At 39.5% G+C, this 22,052-nt stretch overlaps 1 protein-coding gene across 2 annotated transcripts in view; it reads right to left on the bottom strand.

Moving 5' to 3' along the window:
* Positions 1–11,982: 11,982 nt before the first annotated feature.
* Positions 11,983–22,052, bottom strand: part of KLF3 (KLF transcription factor 3) — a 35,301-nt gene continuing 25,231 nt past the window's right edge. For both annotated transcript variants that reach the window (XM_078446211.2, XM_060655254.3), the window contains exons 5-6: positions 18,057–18,217; positions 11,983–16,001 (exon numbers count right to left, since the gene is read on the bottom strand). In XM_078446211.2, the coding sequence (XP_078302337.1) occupies positions 15,820–16,001; positions 18,057–18,217 (343 nt within the window). In that variant the 3' untranslated portion in view covers positions 11,983–15,819. The remainder of the gene's footprint in view (positions 16,002–18,056; positions 18,218–22,052) is intronic.

Below are 22,052 nucleotides of genomic sequence, written 5' to 3'. Positions count from 1 at the left end.
CCAGGTACCCCAATATGCATGTAATCTCTTTTTTTTAAAGTTTATTTATTTTTGAGAGAGAGAGAGAGAGAGCATGAGTGGGGGAAGGGCAGAGAGAGAGGGAGACACAGAATTCAAAGCAAGCCTAGGCTCTGAGCTGTCAGCACAGAGCCCGACGCCGGGCTTGAACTTGTGAACTCCAAGATCATGACCTGAGCCGAAGTCGGACGCTCAACCAACTGAGCTACCTAGGAGTCCCTGCATGTATTCTTATAAAACATGTAGTTTTGTTTTGTGTATATATGTGTACCTAATTTATATGAATGGTGTGTGATATTAATGTTGTTTACTACTTGTCTCACACCATCCTGTTTTTGAGATCTATCAATATTGATTTACGTGTGTTCTCTGTATTGTTCTTGTAAAGATGTTGGAAATATCTTCTTCCATTCTGTTAACTACTGTTAACTTCATTGAAAAAAATTTTTCTGGTGCAATCAAATCCATCAAAACCTTGCCATGAGGTTTATATATGTTCAGTCTTGAAGAAATCTCTCCCTACCTGGAGTTCACAGTGATGGTCTCCTACATTTCTTCCTTTAGTTAGCTTTTAGTTTTTTTCTTTATACCAGATATCTGTCTTTGTATATGATATAAGGTAGAATATCCAGCTTATTTTTTCTCCAAATAGTTATTCAGTTCTTTTCAAGTCATTTCCTAAGTGGTTTTTCATCCATTCATGCGTGGTACTGCTGTTCTTACATAGCAAGTATCCATATGTGCAAGGATGTATTTCTGACTTATCTGTTCAGTTTCATTGGTCTGTTTTCCCCTTCCTTCTCTAGTGTATTACTAAATTGAATCACAGATATCTGGAAACTGAAAAAAACACCACTAAGTAACTCTTGGGTTAAAAAAAATAAAAATTATATGAACTCCCAGGGCATGCAGGTGCATGGGCCCAACTCTCATGGGAACCAAAAGCAGCCTTCATTACAAGATGACTCCAGGAATCCTTCAGCAGCATTTGGTTTTCTTCTCTTTAAAGGAGACTTTCCACCAGGGAAAACGTAAGCCTGCACTAGTTAAGCACAGATCTCCCGGTTCTTTGTGTTTATACCCACTAGTCCCCAGGTGTACTTCCATATTTTCTACAGTTTTCAAAAGAAGGTATAATCATCAGTAACACTTCTCCCACTTTTAAAAATTAAAAACACTAAGTGGCAGAATGTAGAAAAAAAGTCGGACTTTGGAATGTGTGGGAAGAAAGAAAGAGAAAAACCAGGATTTAAGTTTTTAGGGACTTATTTATATTCCCATATATTTAGTTCTTGCTTAGTTCATTCATATGATATTATCCATTGAGCCCTTCCCAGAAAGATCACTAGTGAATTTATTTAAAAATTTTGTTAAAATGTTCATTCATTTGAGAGACAGAGAGACACGGTGTGAGCAAAGGAGGAGCAGAGAGAGAGGGAGACACAGAATCCGAAGCAGGCTCCAGGCTCTGAGCTGTCAGCACAGAGCCTGATGTGGGGCTCGAACCCATGAACCATGAGATCATGACCTGAGCCAAAGTTGGACGCTTAACTGGCTGAGCCACCCAGGCACCCCTGATCTCTAGTGAATTTAAATTAATTCTTTCGGAAGCATTTTTGAGATCCTGCACTTTTCCCATAAGTAATTTAAAATTCTTGCCTTTTTCAACTCTTCCCCATAAATAATTTATTAGTGAATAAAAATGTGACATTTGGAAAAAAAATAAAGAAGACAAATAACAAAATACTTGGAGCTGAGCAAGCAATAGCCCCATCTCAGATGCCCCCCCCCTCTATATGGCATCTCTGTTTGAATCAGAAAGAGGCACCTGTTTTGGGTGATCTCAACTGTGAGGGGCTATGAGAAGTCAGTTAAAGGTTCCTTTATGCAAAGAAACAACATTCCTTCCTTTCCTAAGAACCTCCAGTCACCCCTTCCAGGCCTGATGGTCGCTGAGCAGAATGTATTACACTATGGGGCTACTCTGCCTGTGTGCCAAAATTTATGGAACCAAATTAAAGCAGAACTTGGAAAGAAATTTATAACTTTGAATACATTCTAAAAACAAGGAAACAGGGAGATTGAAAACAAATGAGTTAGACAATTTTCTCAAGCAGTTAAAAAATAGCAACAATGCAAACCCAACCAGAAGGAAGGAAATAATAAAGATAAAGAAATTAATGGAATTCAGATACTAACAAAACTAACACAAAGCACTCCAGAAGATTAATTAACAAAACATATTTAGCTGTTTGAAAAAATTGGGATGATAGACTTCTCTCAAGACTGATCAAGAAAAGGAAAAAGAAAACAGAAATACATAAAATATATAATAAAAAGGAAAATAGCTATAGACATGGAAATTAAAAGAATTAGAATATACTATTATGACTAACTGTTTTCAAACAATATTGACTTTCAAGAACCAGATACATTTCTGAAAAATGTGAAAGTGAAAAATTGGTGGAAGAAAGAAAGAGAACAGTTAAATAGAGTAATGATTATTTAAATACCTGATTATTTAATAGTTATTAAAAACAAAGACCTCCACTGTCCAGGATTTGGCTCAGGCAGTTATTCATAGGAATTTTACCAAACTTTCAAGAATTTCTATCTCTTATAAGATATTCCAGAAAATTGAAAAGGAAGGAAAACTGTCCAACTCCACCGAAAGTCTGAATATACAAACAGATAATGTCCAGATCATTGGTAAAAATGGAAGTCTGGCCCACAATATGCAATAATCAGCCCAGGAAACGAATCCATTATTACAGTAACGAGCCCAGGAAGCCAATGTACTATCTGCAAGTCAGATTCGTAGAAAGTCTCCATTTCTAGTGAAGTACTACATGTAGGAAGTACTATCTCTAGTAAATAGTCCAGGAAGTCAAACAATAGCTCCTATAATGATTATTCCCAAATAGCCAAGAGTTGATTAATAATTCCTGATTATTGTCCCTGATTTTTGTCCCTACTTCCAACTTAGGACCAACTGGAAAAAACCAAATATATCACCCTAACCAATCAGAATACCCTGCTTGTACTTAGCCGTCCTATGCCTTCCCCATGTCAATAGCCTCTAATCAAGGCATAGCTGAGGCCATTTTTTTAAGCCACCATAAAGCTTTCCCTCTTTTCTACCTGCTTTTGAGTCTCTGCCAAAACCTAAGTGATGGTGGCTAACTCTCTTGCTGTACTAAGCTCTGAATAATAGCCCTTGCTTGTTCTCATCTGGTTGGTCTTCATTTATTCCCACGTGGTTTAGGAAGCTAGTGAAACTGATCAGGCAACTGTAAGTTCGTTTTGTATTGCGGTAGATGTAAAATCCTAAATAAAACATAAGCTACACAAATTTTACATTTTATTAAAACATGCATATTTATATATCCCATTTACAGGCAGGCTTTATAAGAGAAATACAAGACCAGTTTCACGTGAAAAAAATCTATCACTGTAACGTCCCATATTAATGATCTAAAGGAAAAAAACCACAAGAGTGTAAACAGGTGAAGAACATTTGTTAAACTTTTTGCCCAGATAAAAAATCCTGTAACAGAAATCATGCTTAGTGGAGACATTTTGGACACATTTCCATAAAGATCACAATAAGACAAGGAAGCCACTAATGCTTAACACAATATTGCGGAATTCGGCCAACACCATAAAACAGGAGGAAAGCATGCGAGGTATGAGGATTGAAGGGGGAGAGTAAATAGTTATTATTGCAGGCATTATAGTTATCCCCATTAAAGAAAACTTGATAGCATCAGCAAGCAAAGTAATAGAACTAATAAGATAGTTCAGCCTGTTTGCCAGATACAAGATCACCTCATAAAACCAATAGTGCTCCTTTCTAGTATAACAGAAATAAAGAGAGATGAGCAGGTCCACTCCAAACATTTGAGAATACAAATGAAAACCACATCACAGATTTAAATATCAAAAATTTTAAAATCAAAGCTATTTAAATTAAGCTATAAAATGGGAGTATATTTGGGGCGCCTGGGTGACTCAGTCGGTTGAACATCCAATTTCAGCTCAGGTCATGATCTCATGTTTCATGGGTTCAAGCCCCGCGTTGGTCTCTGTGCTGACAGCTCAGAGCCTGGAGCCTGCTTCGGAATCTGTGTCTCCCTCTCTCCCTGACCCCTCCCTGGCTCTCTCTCTCTCTCTCTCTCTCAAAATAAAAAGAAACATTAAAAAATAAAAATAAAATGGGAGTACATTTAACAATATCTATCAGCAATCTGTCTATCACTATTTGCTTGTCTCACTACAGCACTATCAGAAGGCCAACATTTCTTTCTGTCACTAGGCTAAATGGCACATGGCCAGGTCAGGATCCGTGGAAATATACTCCCAGAGATCTGCATGCAGATGACTTAATGGGGAATGATGCCTATGATATAGAATGAGACTTGCATGAGAGTGAGGGAAACAGGATTTGGGCAGAGGGAGGAGCCGAGAAATTTTATTTTATTTCATTTTTGGAAAAGCTCATGAAATTTTATTAAATTTTTAATAAAACAAAACCATTACAATTCTAGTATTTAATATCCACCTAGTTGCCAATGTAAAAATTTAATATCACGCTTCATGCATGTTAAACCTTACACTGTTTTTCTTTGTCTTTCATTTTTCGGTGGTTTAATGATGATGGGTCCAGGAGTGGGGGGTGGAGGACGCACATTTCTTTGGGTTTATCTCAAGACATTTTTTGGGAATTGAGTCAGCCACTTGAATCTGATGGGGTTTTGCTGTGGTGGTTACTGTTTGTGTTTTTTGTCTTTCAACAAACTGGGGCGGCGGGGGGTGGGGTTCAGACATTATTTTTTTCAAATATTTCTTCAGCCCTGCATTTTCTTCTCTCCTTTGGCACTCCAGTGATATGAATGTTAGATCTTTTGTTATTCTCCTTCAGGTCCTCCAAGGTTGTGTTCATTTTTTTCAATCTATTTTCTCTATGTTGTTCAGATAATCTATTATCGATCTATCTTGAAGTCAACTGACCCTTCCGTGATCTCTGCTATTGAGCTCATCCAGTGAGTATTTTTATTTTGGATATTGTATTTTTCATTTTTAAATTTGTATTTGATGCTTTTTTAAAAAAAGATATCCTCTATTTCTTGGCTGAGAATTTCTAGTTTTCATTTGTTTCAAGAGTATTCATATTTGTTTTTGGAGATTTTTTATGATCGTTCCTTTAGAATCTTTGTCAGATAATTCCAACATTTTTTGGGCATAAGTATCTGTTGATTTTTTTTTTTTAAGTTCTCATGCAAGATGAGATCTTCCTGATTCTTGCTATACCAAGTAATTTTGGATTGTATCTTAGAAATTCTGTGTATTATGTTATGACACTCTGGTTCCTCTTTAAATCTTTTATTTTAGCAGGCAGTCAACACATGTAGATTTAGGACACACATCCTGGCCCACTTTTGTGGGCTGTGGTTTATATGTTCACTTAACTTTTGAACCTTTGCGGTGCCACTCTGTTCTGCCCCACCGCACGCTGCTGAGGGGCCAGTCGGTAGCCTGGGTGGTATTCCACATGATAGTCAATTCTCAAAGCTTCTGCTTTGTTGATTATGGTCAATGTAATGCTGGGCTCACTCAGTGATGAGCCTGGGACTTCATACTTAGATTCAAAGCTCTCTTTTTCCTGCTCCCTTCTCTCCATAATCCTCTCCCAACTCTCTAGTTGGAAAAGGGAGAGGATGCTGCCTCTTTGCTGCATAGGGTGGGGTGGGCATTGTCAACAGGGCTCATCCACATGGTCTCCACTGCCACTGCACCACTGCAAAGGGAGCCACTTCTATGCTGACATCCACTTCGTGCAAAGTAAAAGATGGGGATTGGACTCCATCCTATAGACTCTGCAGCATGGTGGGCAATGGAGGAGCATTGCGTCTCTTATGGTACTTGCCTGCACTTGGACAGTTATGGTCATAAAGGCTCCATCCTGTAGATCTGTCCTCTTCTTGGTTCTTTGTTGAAAGGGAGTGGGTTTTCCTTGGGTCTTCTTTTTTTTTTTCTCTCTCTTTCTGTCTCTACCTGGTAGTGGTTCCAGGTTGTGGGCTGTTCTAGTTTCCAGACCAGGCTCTATGGCAGGAAAACAAACAGAAAACAACCCCAAGGAATTTGCTGCGGTGCTTTCCCTCGAGTCCTAAATTCTGTAGCTAGTCCACCATCTTCTCTTCACCCTTCAGAGTCTACTGAGAGTTGCTTTCTATGCCTTATTTTAGAGTTTTCTGTTGTAATTAGCTGGAGAAATAGAGTGGAATGCATGTATTCATACCTTGACTAGAACCAGAGACCCTTTTCTTACAGCTTCAATTAATTCTATTACATCTTTCAAGGTACTTATTTTAGAGTTTGTTTTGGACAGTTTCACCACATGAATTTCTTGTGTTGTGCCATTTTGCAGGGACAACTGACTCGTGCATCTAGTGCATATTTCCTCGTGTGTTTTGTTAGTTTGGCTTTGTAAATCAACGTAGGGCTTTCTCTGGGTCATGGGTTACGGGTATGTCCTTCCAAAAGTATTTTGTGTTTGCTCATATCCAGGGATTTATACAGGAAGTCTCAGTTTCAGCTACTGTAATTAAAATCATGTGGTGTTCGTGAAAGGATGGACACACAGAATAGGGAAACCCAAAGTCCAGAAATTGATCCATATGTATATGGTTAGATGATTTTTTTGACAAAGGTGCAAAGACGATTTAAGAGAGAAAGACTGGTCTTTTCAAAAGTGGTGCCAGAACAATTGGACATTCATATTTTTACAAATGGACCTTGACTCATACATTATATACAAAAATTAACCCCCAATGAGTCAAATGTAAAACCCCAAACTACAAAACCTCTACAAGAAAAAATAGGAGAACATTTTTGAGACCTTGGGTTAGGCAAAATTTTCTTAGAATGCAAAAAGTGTGATCCATAAGGGAAAAAAAAACCTGATAAATTGAACTTCATCAAAATTAAAAACATCTGCTTTTCAAAGGTACTGTGGAGAGAATGAAAAGACAAATCACAGACTGGAAGAAAATATTAGCAAAATAGCACTGACGTAGAGACTTCCTGCAATTCAATTATAAGAAAACAAACAACCGCCAACCCCCAAATGAGCAAACAACTTAGACTCTCCATCAATGAAGATATATCGATGTCAAATAAGCACATGAAAATATGTTTATCATAAGCCATGAGGGAAATAAAACTTAAAAGCACAATGAGATACCGTTCTACCCATTAGGATGGATAAAACAAAACAAAACCCTTGACCTTACCAAGTGCTGGTGAGATTGTAGAGTATGCCTTGCTGGTTGAAATGCAACATGGTACAGTGACTCTGGAAAAGAGCTGACTGGCTGGTTGTAGAGCTCAACATTACCTACCACACAACTTAGCAGTCCTACTCTTAATCATTTGTCCAAGAGAGGTGACGATTTACATTAACTCAAAAATCTTTATGTAAACATTTGTAGCAACTTTATTTATAATTGCCTCAAACTGGAAATAATCCAAACATCCTTCAACTGGAGAATGTATAAGCATATTGTGATACCTCCATATTAAATAATTAAAAGGAACCAACTACTGACGCATGTAACCACATGGATGAATCTCACATACTGCCAAGCTATAGAAGCCAAACCCAAGAGGCTACAATCCATTCTGAAGGCAAAAGCACAGGGATACAAAATAGACCTGGAGGTGAGGACTGACAGCAAAGGGGCATGAGAGACTATTAGGGAGGGTGGAATTGTTCTATGTTAAAAAAAATAATAACAATTTAAGTATAGTCGGCATGCAGAGTTACACTAGTTTCAGGTGGACAACATAGCGATTTGATAACTCTATGTGTTATGCCATGCTCACTGCAAGTGTAACTACCCTCTATCGCCATACAACACTATTATGATACCATTGACTATATTCCCTATGCTGCACCTTTCATCCCCGTGATTGATTCATTCCATAACTGGAAGCCTGTATCTCCCACTCCCCTTCACCCATTTTGTCCATCCCCCTCTTCCTCTTCCCCTCTGGCAACTACCAGTTTGTTCTCTGTATTTATGTTCAACGTCTCAATTGTGGTGACTGCATGACTGTATGTGTTTGTCAAAACTCATCGGAATGTACACTAAAAATAATAATTTTACTTTCTGTAAATTATACCTCAAATATACTTGGCCACTTAAAAAAAATATTATCAAGCCCCATTTTTGGAAATCAGAAGAATGTCCTCCACCTTTACAACTTGGATAGTTCTGGCTGTGCAATTACGGAATTAGTAGTGTTTTTCCAGTTCAGGGGCCTGGGATGGTAGGGGAGAATCCAAGAAGACGGCTCCATATAAGCAAACACAAGCATGTGTGGGTGACAGTTTAAGAGAAGGTGCCAAAATGGCCTGGAGGTCACCCAGGCTCTTCCATTGCCTATCTCTTCCATTGCCTTCCATTGCCTATCTTTGTGACCTTGGGCAAGTTACTTGATCTGTCTGTGCCTCAAACTCCATCTTTACAGAGAATGATGATAGTTACATGCCTTACAGTGTTAAGAGGCAGATAAATAATTAATACTCACAAAGTGCTCAGAACAGTGCTGAGCATACAATAAATGCTCAGTTAATGTTAGTTACTATTACCCACTTCCTCCTTCAAAACACCTTCCCTAAGTACCATTTTGTGTCCTGCCCTGAGACTAAACATTGCACACCTTAACTAGACTCATCTTTGGATGATCTGAGATCTAGTGAGGGAAGGTGGCAGACAGGCAAACTGACAATGCAGAGTATTGAATGCTAATAATTGAGGAAAACACAAAGATTATGGGGACACAAAAGGAACTAGGGAGAGAATATCTTCAGAGGTGGGGAGGATTCACCCAAGGAAAGCCCAAAGGGAAGGTAACTTTTGAGTGTCATTTGGAAAGGTAAGTAAGAGTTTGGTGAGTATCTTCCTAAATAGCTTGTGCACCTATCAAGTCAGAATCCGGAGAGTGTTTGAGGGTGCTTTGGGAAAAAAGAACAAGGAAAAGAAAAGTTTAATAATTATAGGTGAGGCTTTAAGGGGAGTAGGGCTGAATTAAGAAACCAGAATCACATGATCAGATTTTTGTTTTGTAAGGATAGTCCTGGTGGCTGGTGTGGAGAGGATGGTCGGAGTGAGATGGTGAGTGAGGGACTCCACTGATAGTCCCAGAGGCCTGGGCTAGGGCAAGGGACCAGCAATGGACATTCAGGAGAGGTTTCAGAGGTGGCTAACTGGATGTGAAGGGGTGAGAAAAGATGTTAGTGCCAGAGCTTGGACCAGAACTCAGATTCACCTAATCTGTCAAGCACTTCTGATGTTGTCTCTGTGTGTGCTGTGGAGGGCATGAGGTGAACAAATCCCACCCCAGCTCATGGGGTTTTCATTCTGGTGGGGAAGGGAGTCTTAGACAAATAATCAGAGTGTAATGAGTGATTTCAGGGAAGGCAGGGTCAAGTTGTATAGCATGAAGGAGAGGCTTGAGGATGATGTGGAAGAAGCTGGTTTGGCTGTTTGGAGGGATTACATGAGCAAAGCCATAGAGGCATGTAGCTGGTAGGGAAGCAGTTGGACTTTGCAGGAGGAGATATGGAGCAGATTGGCAAGCCTTGAAGGTACTCAAAGGCCTCCCTCTAAATTCTCTAGAGGCTGAGTTCTTAGCCTGCTGGAGTTCCTGAGCATAATGGTTAATTTTATGTCAACTTGACTGGGCTACAGAGTGCCCAGATTAAATATAATTTCTGGGTGTGTCAGTGAGGGTGTTTCTGGATGAGATTAACATTAAAAAAAAATGTTTATTTATTTTGAGAGAGAGAGAGAGAGAGAGAGAATCCCAGGCATGCTCTGCGCTGTCAGCATAGATCCCAACGTGGGTCTTGATCCCAAGAACCATGAGATCATGACCTGAGCTGAAATCGAGAGTTGGATGCTTGACTAGCCACCCAGATTAACATTTTTGAACCTATGGACTCAGTCAAGTAGACTGTCTTCCCCATGTGGATAGGTATCATTCAATCCACTGAGGGCCTGAATGGAACAAAAAGGTGGAGAAAGAAGGAATTTGCCCTTTTGCTTCTTCCCTGTGTGCTCAAGCTGGGACATTGGTCTTCTTCTGCCCTTGGACTGGGATTTACACCATTGGCTCCCCTGGTTTTGGAAACTTTGGATTAGAATTAATCACACTATTGGTTTTTCCATGTCTCTGGCTTGGGACTTCCTAGCCTTCATAATCATGTGAGCTATTTCCTCAATACATCTCTTCATGTTCTCTTTCTCTGGGGAACCCTGATTGAGTCACTGAGTCTTAAGAAGTGTGAGAGATATGGTCTAGGAACCTGAAGATCCAGCTTCTGTCTTCTATCTTTAACCCGGACCACTCAGGATACCAATAGGGAATGCAAAACCAGCACTCACAGCAATAAACCTGTCTAGATTTAATGAGAACTGCCACTTGCCAAAGTAGTAAATTTAAAAAGAATTCTAATTTATAGCATCCACCACTCTAATTTAGGAGTTACTATGTATACAGAACCATTACCAATGACTATGATTATGATTGGGTCATGTATAGGACCAGGTAACAGGCTGTTTATACATCCTAAAATGAATGGACCCTTGAAGGACAATCCATTGTTTTGTGCATACACACAGGTCACTCTTGTCTCTAACAGTTTAACTTTTACATCTCTATGTAGGTGTTTTTACTATCACCTCAATTTGTCCTTCCCTGAACAGTCACTTCTTTCCTCGTAGGAACCCTAGAATTGATACCTGCCCCCAATAAGTCTCCTAATCTCTTCAACCTGACAGCATTTAAAATATTGGGCAATAAGTATGCATTTGTGTGTGTTTGTGTGTGTGAACATGCTTTGCTCACGCATTCCTCAAAGAATTTGGTTTCTTTGCATTTGTCACCATTCTGATCACTCACCCAGGCAGAATCCAACTTTCACATGGTATCTCCTTAGAAGGACGGGTCTGCTTTTGAACTCAACAAATGCCATGTCATTCATACATGAAATATGGTGGGAGGATTATAGTCAATCACCTGGACTAATACAAGCCAGTGTTCCATTGGGATGTAATGGTCATATGTTACACTTTTTGAGTTTGCAGTCAACTATCTCAGTGTAAAAGCACTGAAGTTTCCTGGAGAAACCTGATAGAGTGCCCCAAAGTTTGGGTTCAGCCTTCCCCTCTCCAAGCTGTGGTGTCGTGTAGTAAATGCCAGCCAGACATCATCTCATGTTATGCTAAGATAAAGTCCAGGCTCAAGGTAGCTGCTGAGAGATCAATAAGCCAGTATCTTAGTTTCAATTACATTTAAGGGGAGGGGGAGAGTAAAGAGGTTATTCCATTTTCCTTTAAACGAGAACTCTAAATCCCCATCAGAAACTATTTGTTGTTCCTGGGATGCTGAGGACATAGCAGTGTCCATGCACATGGCTTACTGAAGGCTTGAAAAATAATCATGTTTACCCAGAATTACTTAATGCTGTTACTGTCTTGCCCCCCAAGCTGTGAATCCTGATCTCGTACTTAAAAATGTAAAGTATTATACATTGTATCTTTTAATACAAGGCACTGAAAACCCTTGTTGGACGAAGGTGGGTGTCATAGACAAAAAAATATTCCAAGAATGCAGCAAGTAAGTTTGTGGATTCGTGGTGGGTTGTCTACCAGTTTATGGTTTGAAGATTCCCTGTTGCAGAAGACTTTCCTACCAGAAAACCAGGGACAAACCTTCAGAGCTAAGTTCACTCATTCAGTTCATCTTCCCATTAGATTGATTTTTCTTTCCCTGCATCAACAATTGCCTATCAAAGAACGATTCACTTTGAACTTTCTAAGTGATGTCTCTTACATGTCACATTGCTAAGTTTTGCTCTTAGGGGTCACTGTATGTATAGTAATCACATGATCTCACTTAATATTCTGATGGTTTTATTAACAAGTATATAATACATATATTGCATACTGTATATAGTATATGAGGACTGTACAGTACAAATTTATGTTCACAGTTTGACATGACAAAATGTCATTACTGAATTCCCATCGGACTACAGAGTAGAAACAGAGAAGGTACATTAAACATTCACATCTTTAGTAAGAAAGATTACCAAAATGTTTCAGTATTTGCAAGTATACTAACGCATGCTAAAAACCTTTACCCATTCAGTCTTATTAGCTTATAAAATATATTACACTTTATTAAAAATTTCTGCATAGTTTATACAAGTATTAAAGTACTGTAAATGTAATAATCCTGCTATAGTTGCAGGTATGGTTTAAGAGATGCTAAGCAGAAAGATTACTTTGACCCTCTAACACTAAGTACATAACAGCAAAAAAAAAAAAAAAAAAAAGTGCTAGTATTTGTAAAACGTAATATTATTGTAGCCCTCGTTTAATGCATGTAAAATGGCTTTGTAAATGTATTATTTAAGTGAATTTGCGATCATTTAGAAACTGTTAACCTTGACCAAGAAGAGAATAAAGACAACTCTGAGCAACTTCATGTATAACAGCAATTCCTTCAAGATGACTGTATATTTTCAAACCAAATTATTTTAAAATCTTAGATCTTTGAGATTGTCTTTAAAACAATCTAATCAGGAATGACGTGCAGATATACAGTATCAGCAATAAAGTCTTTCAAATTCCACATTAGTGCAACACTGATAGTGCAGATGGGTGTTTAATAAAATATACATTTACATCTACAGTTCCCTACAAATCTGTTCCAAGGCTCTTGAAACTTCCACGTATTTAACATTTCCTTAGTTGAACACAGCTATGCTAACACATTCTCCATACCAGGTGATTTAGAATGTTAATGCCCATTTATGGTGTAGATTCACATTTTAGAACTCTAAAATATGATGGATTCAGCCTTAAACTCTCTGACTTCCCCAAGACGACACTTGGACAATAATCAAAAGAAACTCTAACAGAATTTATACACTAACTTCATGTTTACAGATCATTCGCATCAATTTAAAATATTGCAATTAAAACCACCTTTGATAGTAACATGGCACATCATTAAGACCACATGTTGAAGGGCATCTTATCCTGTATTTGAGGTCTTCCACAATAACAGCTAAAAATGTCTAAGAGACTAAATTTCTCAACTATCATAGTAAATACAAATATATATATAAAAAAAGAAAAATTTGGTTAAGAGCCAATTGGTAACTAAAGTATGCAGACCAGCATGGGAACAGAGAATGGCTTCTCTGGGTTGCCTTTTCTTTCAGAGTTAAAATGGATCTGTTAATGAACTGTTACCACAATCTAAGCAAGCTGACTAGTCACGTAATAGTCTTTGCAGGGTCTTGCTTGCTCTTTTGAACAAAATTTAAATATGCCATAACAAACACATCAAATTTCATGAGAACCTACGAAGCTTTCTATTAACTGGACTCTCACACTCAAAGCTAATTATTCAAAGATGATCGACTCTACCCTTTCTTGCCTTTTTTTCCCCTACCTTCTATATGGGTTGGAACACATAATCTGGTTATCTCCATCAAACAAAAAAGTTCCTTGCATTCCAACTTGATTCTTCAGTGTGTTGTACAAGAATCACTTCTAGAAACAAACACTTTGGCATGAATGTGACAAAGCATTTACAGTACAGACAATACCTACTTTCCCAAGAGCCATTTTTATCTTTCAATTCATGTCATAGTTGCAGCAACACGAACAAAAAAAAAAAGCCCAATTAGGATGTTTTAATATTCTAAACAAATTCTGCAGTGCTTACAAAAAAAAAAAAAAAAAAGAGAGAGAGAATCACAACCAAGTGCCAAGAAGGTAACAAATTACTTTGTGTCTCTCCACATTTCCTTTCAGCTGGTTCAGAGGGCTGATGAGTGGGATCTCTTAGGTGCACAGTCCCTACAACTAACTTTTATTAACATAGCGCCGTCAAAGTAAGCTCCCCACATGATTTGCAGGCCTCCAGAATCACTCATTCACTGATGTTTTAAAAACAGTTGAACAATGTATTCCTCCCAGTTAAGGTTGTGTTGGATCCTGAGTCGCGCCTGGGCTGAATCTTCAGGATTCCATTCTCTCTTCTCTTCCATCCTTTATCGAGGGGTGAAGGCGCATTTCGTTGTATGCACCCACATTTGACCACCGTCGCCCACTTTCTTCAAATTGAGGACCAATGACATTTCTATGCATGAATTATTTTTATTGGCATTTAGACTATGGTGCTCAAAAGCCAGCTTTTGAAAACAAAAACAAAAACAAAAAACTTCCCCCAAATAATGGCGCTATTTATCTTTAACATAAACACGAGTCATTTTCAGCTTCTTCTGACGGGATACTTGACAATGATTGATTTCCAGCTCCTTAACAGTCAATGCTTGGGAATTTTTGAGCTATTAATACGCGAATCCCTGAACTGTGGTTTTCTTTATTTTTCAGAAATCTGTCCCCCGAATGAAGGTATGTGTGCTTCACAACTAGTTATATTTACAAATAGTGTCACTCGGGTCTTAAATTGAATGAATCTACTACAGCGTTAGCAGATCCTTATTTATGATATGTATCACAAACACAAATGACGGCCACCTTGGCACCTTACAGTTCACACAGAAGAGCTTCTGTATAAAAGCTGTATGATTCATTTGATATGGGAATACAATTACTGCTCAATGTTTTCCCTGTTTGCAAAAAACCCTGTGAGTAGGTTGGGTAAAAGAAAGGCCATCATCCATACTCTTACCTGAAAGATTTTTCTTACCATTACTGGGCAAATATTTTTGTGTCCCTACTATCAAATGCTTGATGATCCACGTTAAGGACATCAGAGGAATGGAGACAGGTGCACAGACAACCCCATCAGTATCTGGCTCTGCTTCTGCACAGCCAAACACAGAGACGGCCGCTCTGGGAGAGCACTGCACAGCTAACCACACGATGAAACCTCACTGAACGAAAAGCCCCAGCCCAGGAGGAATGGCCGGCTTCCTCCTTTGCCCCCACTGCTTCTCCCCTGACGAATGCCCCTTCGTTCAGGCTCTGTGCCATCCAAGTATAGCATCCAGCCTTTAACTGGCAGACATCACCGACCTAAATCAGCAACTCTGGCTCACCTCCAGGGGTGGAGAGGCCTCCTTACTAGCTGCAGGCACAAAGGAGTATAAGGGACTTAATTTAGATGAAGTGATAAATCCAAGTTGACAAGCAGGATTTGTGAAGGACAATGGACCAGTTGACCGTCCTACCTGAAATCTTGCTGCACTTCTAGTTAATCTGAGGAAAGGGTCCACCCTTCTTGCTGGCGAGCACAAAATACGATCACAGGGCACAGAGGTATGAACGTCCCTGGCAAGGACTAGCAGGCTGGATACTGTATTTCTAATACATTTACTTTGACATTCTTTTGAGAAATACACGGAGGAACCGACAATTGGTTATTTTAAGTTTACATGTTCCCTTGTTCTCATTACATTAAACGTATCTGTAAGAAGGGTTTGCTTAGCATCCCCGGAAAAAGAAAAAAAAAAAAAAAAAAAAAAAAAGTGTTCACATTCTTTAGGTCTGACCCGTGGTAAGGAGAGGAGGATTAGAGAATATCTACTACTGACCATATGGAAGCTTGAATGATATAAATTCAGAGATTCAGGCCAGCTGAATCAAAATTAAAACGTACATGTAAAAAATGAGTTAGATAATGGGAAGGAGGACAGAGAGAGAGAGCCGGGAGAACGGGGAGCCACGATGAGGCAGGGGACGGAGGCATTCAAACTAGCATGTGGCGTTTCCTATGTAGGGCAAGGTGGTCAGAACGGGAGAAGCTTCGGTCACAGTCTGGGCACTGGAAAGGTTTGATTCCAGTGTGTTTTCGGAAATGTCTTGTTAGTTCATCAGACCGAGCAAACTTCCATGTGCATCCTTCCCAAGTACATTTGTAGGGTTTTTCTCCTGCAAAAAGGAAAAACGAAAAGAGCTTATTTTTCCTGAGAGCAAAAGGCTATTAATTAGTAAAAATTGTGAAGCTAAGATTTTTGAGCTAAAACTCTTGGCAAATAGTATCTCCAAGGTAAGTTCATCTAAAAAAAAAAAAAAAAAAAAAAAAGTGGGCAGCGGAGAAGGATGCTTTAAGAGTTCTTAAAGCATAAAGCCACTGAAATCCATTCTGAGGAGCTAGCAAATAATTTTGGTTTTGCCCTCAAAGGTAGGGATGAGTACCTTAGGAAACAGCTGGTGATCTGTATTTGTTTATCTCCAAGTCTTAAAGCTACCGAGGTGCTTAGTTATATGCGGTGCTAGCATTTGTGGGATTTTTCTTACTATTTCAACAGTTTCCTAAAAATGAGAAGCCTCTATCAACCAAAAAATCTGGCAGCGATTTCAACATCTTCTCTTTTGTTTCATCGACTGCAATTATGCCTAAGTATAATGCTCTAATTCAGACATACTAAAAACACAGTAATTCCTTCCTGCCCTGTCAGAAGCCCGGTTTCTCCAGCCCTGTCCTGTGGGATAATGGTAACAGGCAGCTGAGGAACAGGAGACCCTTGGGCGAAATCTTAGGGAGAGCCAGTATGAAGGCTCTTATAAATGAAAAGTATTGTTCGTGGCAATCTTACATGTTAATGGGCAAATGGGCATCACAAATTAATTCCCATTTACTATCACTTGTTCTCTAGACATTTTAAGGATTGACATCCCTTGGTATTTCAATGAGATATTCAGAACTGTATTGTCTGCTTTGCTTCACTGAATATAAACGCTGAGGTATGTTTCCTGCATCTAAATTCTTACTCAAATATCCAATGTCTTTTTAATCTTAGGTTGGAAATTTGTAATGTCTACCTGTAGGGTCCCATTAATGCCCTGGGGATGCTTTTACTAGTTTTCTTGGCATTGCTGATTGGATGTTTCTCTGAACACAAGGCTATCGCCCTCAGTTCCCTCTGTAATTATACCACGACAAAGCCCAAGAACTCAGTGGTACACAAGCCGACTTCCCCTCTGCTTTCTCTCTCCCGGGGAGTCACTGAAAACTTTACTTCCACACCGCCACCACTTTCCTTCTCTTTTCTCTTCCAAATCCCAAATTCTCCCTTTTTGTAAACATTCCCAATACAAATGACTCACAGAAGGCTCAAAAACAAACAAACAAACTACATGCTGAGTTAAGGAAACGTACACAGGGGACCACTGCTGTTATACTAGAATTTCACACTGAAGGGTTTGAGGTTAGGTCAGATGAGGCCTATTATAAACATTAAGGACCAATACTGACTGCAATTAATCAGGCGGTGTAAATCGTTTGTGTGTAGGTTCCTTAAGATGTTTTGCTTACAGAATGTTCAAGAGCAAACGCAACAGTTTTATGTTTTCTTCACCCATATGATGAGTTTTTGTAAGATCCGGCTGCATGGTCGATAGTCAATACTGGACAGAATAAAAAAGACCCTAGAACAAATACGCAGGCAACAGCACAGAAGTTCCCTCAGTTTTAGGAAGACACAAATCACCCAAATATCTTTACGTTTCTTTCTTTCAACAAGTCTTCCATTTGAATTCCATTTCTGTAAACTGCTACCTTTGTTTGTTCTGCATAAAAAACTGGGTTTTGCCATTGTGAATCCGATGATGGGCAACACTGATTAAATGATGGCCCATATGAAGGCCACATCCTTGGTGAGACAGGCCCATGGTTAAGAGTCCTTTTCTCTCTGCTCCAGCAGCCTTTCCATCCCTCTCTCTGTCCCTTAAACGCAGAGTACAGAACTCCACTGTTACAGAATTAACCTTTAATCTACTGTAACTTATTACAAAAATAAACCCTTCATCACAAGGCTCATTTTTCACGATGAGCAGAGACATCTGTAGACGACTCTGCTAACTTTCAAGACGCCTGGAACAATTTCAGTATAATAACCTCTGAGAGCTAGAACGTTTGTTCTTGACGTTCCATTTTAATATTTCTTAAGAAGCAAGATGGAGTGAGTCTTATATTCCCGATACCTGTGTGTGTTCTTCTGTGCGCTTTCAAGTGGGAGCTTTTAGTATACACCTTGTTGCATCCGTCATAGTCACACCTGTGTATCCTCCGCTTCCTCTGGGTGTCCGGAGATTCCACAGGTAAAGGTCTCTTCCCCGGTTGCACTATGACTGAAGGGTGATTCCTATGAAAGCCAATGTTAAACGTAAAACATTGAGTGAAAGCCTCTTCCTTTTCTTCCGTCTACCAAAGGCATTAACGACACTAGGCAAAAACAAACAAACAAAAAAACCCAACGAAATAAATAAAAGGAAATTAGCGGATCAACCCAAGAAGCACTGCTATATTCATTCAACAAACATTGAGTGAGCACCTACCATGAGCCAGGCACTGTGCTTGGCACCCGGACACAAAGATGAATAAAAACAGGGTTCCTGCCCTCGAGGAGCTCACACTCTAGGGGGAGACAGACATGTAGATAAGTAATGACAGTAAGAAGGGTTAGGTGCTATGCTAGAGGGAGATGGAGGAGCTAGGAGAGTCTCTTTCCCTCAGTAAAAAGCTGCCTATTTATAGTAGCTTGTGGCACTAAGCGATGCTCAGCACTGCGAATGTCTTTTCGCAGGCTGTCCTGATTTTCATCACTGTCCTTTAGGGAAAAATGAAAAAGGTCGAATTCCCAAATCTCAGGCAACGCCTACTGTATCTACATTTTATCCTTTACCTAATTGGCATTTCGCTTCTCTCAAAGATGACCAATTCACATTTGAGTTTCAAATTCTGGCCCTTCAAAAAAAAAAAAAAAAACAGAAAAAGAAAATAATAATGATAATAACAGCACTGCTGTTTTCGCCACCTCAAACCTTTACTGGTACTGTTATTCCTGCTTGAGGGAGAATTTGGGTGCAGCGCTAGCAGTCAGGCAAGGAAGTGTCTCAGTCCTGACAATGGCTCCCAAGTGCAGCCCTGGGCTCTCACGGGACCTGGCGTCTCCCTGCCTTCCTGCGGCCGCTCACCCAGACCCACTCCTGCATCGGCTCACCTTTCCAGGGTGGGTTTGAAATCAAATCATGTCCAACACCATTGCTCTAAACTTTCTCTTTTTCTCAAGGAATCTGGTGGAGAGAAGGGGCAGATGGGGAAGAGCTGGGGAAAGTCTGTAAAGCTTTCTCAGGCTTCCTCTGCTGATTAATGTCAGTAATTAAAAAATTCTAATCTATTCATTTGCCTTCCTAACGACTAATTACTTGATACATTACAAGCTGATGGAACTGGCCTCCAACAGTAATGAAAGACTCGTCTTATAAATTTGAATCCATAGTTCTTAAAATGTTCCAAATAACCCATGAATTTTCTGTACAAGCGTGGACGAGGAGAGAGGGAATCTGATGAGCGTAAATGCTCAAGCTTGTGAGATTCAAAAAGGATGATAAAATTTTGCCATAAAAATCAAAAGGGAGCTCCTGAAATGAAACTTGCTTTTATCTTGGTAAAAATCTGAATACATGTTCCTTATCAGTAACTTTTCCAGGCATGCTAAGAAGTAAGTGGAAAAAGAATAAAAGGGGCATTGATTTTAAGTGATTTTACTTATTCCTCACATCTATTAGTAGCAAAGAAAACTGTCAGTTTTGAGTATCACTTTACCTTCCTACCTTGATGTTTAGTGGGAGCAATACAGAAGGATAAAATAGCCAAGTTCAGATACATGGAAAAGTGAACATGAACTAGTGGGGGAGGGCAGGGGGACAAGGACTTCAATTATATAGATGTACAAACAGAGAAAATAGAGAAGTGACAGGTCTATGGACACGTTGCGTTTATAAAGCTAAATTATTAATTTAAAATCCTTCAATAAAAAGAAGAGTTGTCAGTTTATTTTATTTCTAACTTTCAACCTTAATGCCGTTGATTGAAACGTTTCGTCTTCATTAAGAAAACTTCAGGAAATAAAATGCTGGGGAAAAAGCTGAATGGTTGGTTAATTTGTATCTCCTATGCCTCTGGGATACTGAGGGAGTATCCCAGGTGACTTTGGAAGTCTCTCCCAATTATTAGATTTTATGGGTTGGGAATGTGTCTAACAGTTTCTGTGCACTGGTTTTGTCTGCCTTTTCCAGCTCATTTTGCATACAAAGGTACATTACAAGGCTGTGTGCTCCAACATCAAATCCCAGCTCTGTCACTGCGAGTCCCTGTGACCCCGGGCAAGGTATTCTCCCTGTGCCTCTCTGTAGAATGGGGACGATGATAATAATGTGATCCTAGAAAGTTGTGGGTAATGTATACAACACTCTGCAGGATAACGTCTGTTCCAGATGTAAATCTACTAAATATTATGGTTAATTACTGTTACTATTTTGAGGTTCAGAAACCCAATTGCAAACTTTGCCCCTACGGCTGTTGAATCTCGTGAAGAGTTCTTTTGGGATGTCCCAACACCAAAAAGTGAAATCTCTGCTCAAGCAGACATCTACCTTGAAAGGTGGCATCATTCACGCCCCATTTCTAAAGAGCCAGATACTGGTGCAGGCAGGGGCTGGAGGGCAGGGTCTATAGAACTCACTCTTTCTGTACTCCCCACTTTTAAAGACGCTGTTTGGGATCATTACAACCAAGAAATAAGAACAGCTATTACGTATCAGATACCTGGTCATTGTTTTGAGTTAAGCCGACCCCCTCTTAAGTTTGCTAGAAGTCACACACAATTACATGGGGGAAATCTGACCCTCAAGCTCTTCACTCTAAATACACTTCACATATGTAAAGATACAAAAAAAAAAAAAAAAAAAAAAAAAAAAGGAAGCTGATAGCCATTTGAGTGCCTTTAAAAATAATTCTAAAGCTGTAACTCTATGTCCAAGCAAATGGGTTTCCAAACTGCACTTTGTATTCCACCTTTGGCAAGGAAGGGTTTCAGAAGGCAAATATTATCGGGCCTGCCTCATTGCAATGGGACTAGGCACTTGGTTTCAATCGATTCTTTCCTGGCTAGCTGGTTTCCTATGTGGGCTGCTACTGGGCACACTCCAAGACATTACTTAATCACATCTGTGAGAGAACTGCTTAAAGACTACACGTCCCAGTTGTGGCTAATCTGTTGAATTTCTTGAGGAGCAAAATGCATTCTTGGGTCAGCATTAACATAAGCATATTACTCATTAATCATTAAAAGCCACTGAGCTTGAGATCGTCAAAAGAATCTTAACTTAAAATGAGAAAAAATATTTTCTTTCAGTAGCAGAATATAGCCTTCAAGTATTTTTCTTCTGTAATGTTTTACAATGTAATTCATAATAACCTCGACTTTGGAATAACCCTTCTTCAGTCAATGGATTCCTCTCTCTTGGGCACGTGGCTTTATTTAGTTTTACAGCATCTTTTTCATCACCTGTGCAGGAACAATGACACGTGCAAGTCATGTTGCCAGTTAACTTGCCAGAGACACCTGGCATCATAAAAAAAAAAAAAGGAGGTAACTCAGTCTAGAAGATGTGTCTATTTTGGCTAGTCCTTCTGTGTTCCCTTTCACCTGAGAGCAGGAGTGGGATGCACTGGTTAGATATGGACAACGTGGCAGGAAGAGCAGTCATCTGGTGACAGGAGGTCAAACCCAGGCCCCCCTGCTGTTCACAGTATGATTATAAGGCGAGTTATCTCATGTCTTGGCTCATCAGTTCTCCATTTGCTCTGACTCCCACATGCTTGTTATGGGGGAAATGAAATAACTCCTTTGAAAACATCTGGGAAAGTTTCATGGGGGGCGGGGGCATTATGCAATTGTGAAAGGTAATAATGTACAAGTCCATCAGACACACTCTCTCCCTGCTGATGTGGCTGGTCATAGGATTCCATTCTCTTCTTTGCCTACCAGGGAGTAAAGGCCAACTACCTCCTCCCCCCAAATAACTACGATTTGGTACAATGGGCAATTAACGTGACCTACTACAAAGGCACCTACTTGGGTTGACTGTGGATAGAACTAGAATATGTTTTAAGTTCCAGAAAATAGCTGTTCG

The sequence above is a fragment of the Panthera onca genome, chromosome B1, assembly GCF_046562875.1.
Source record: "Panthera onca isolate mPanOnc1 chromosome B1, mPanOnc1 haplotype 2, whole genome shotgun sequence".
Classification (NCBI taxonomy): domain Eukaryota; kingdom Metazoa; phylum Chordata; class Mammalia; order Carnivora; family Felidae; genus Panthera; species Panthera onca.
This window is presented reverse-complemented; position numbering and strand designations above follow the sequence as displayed.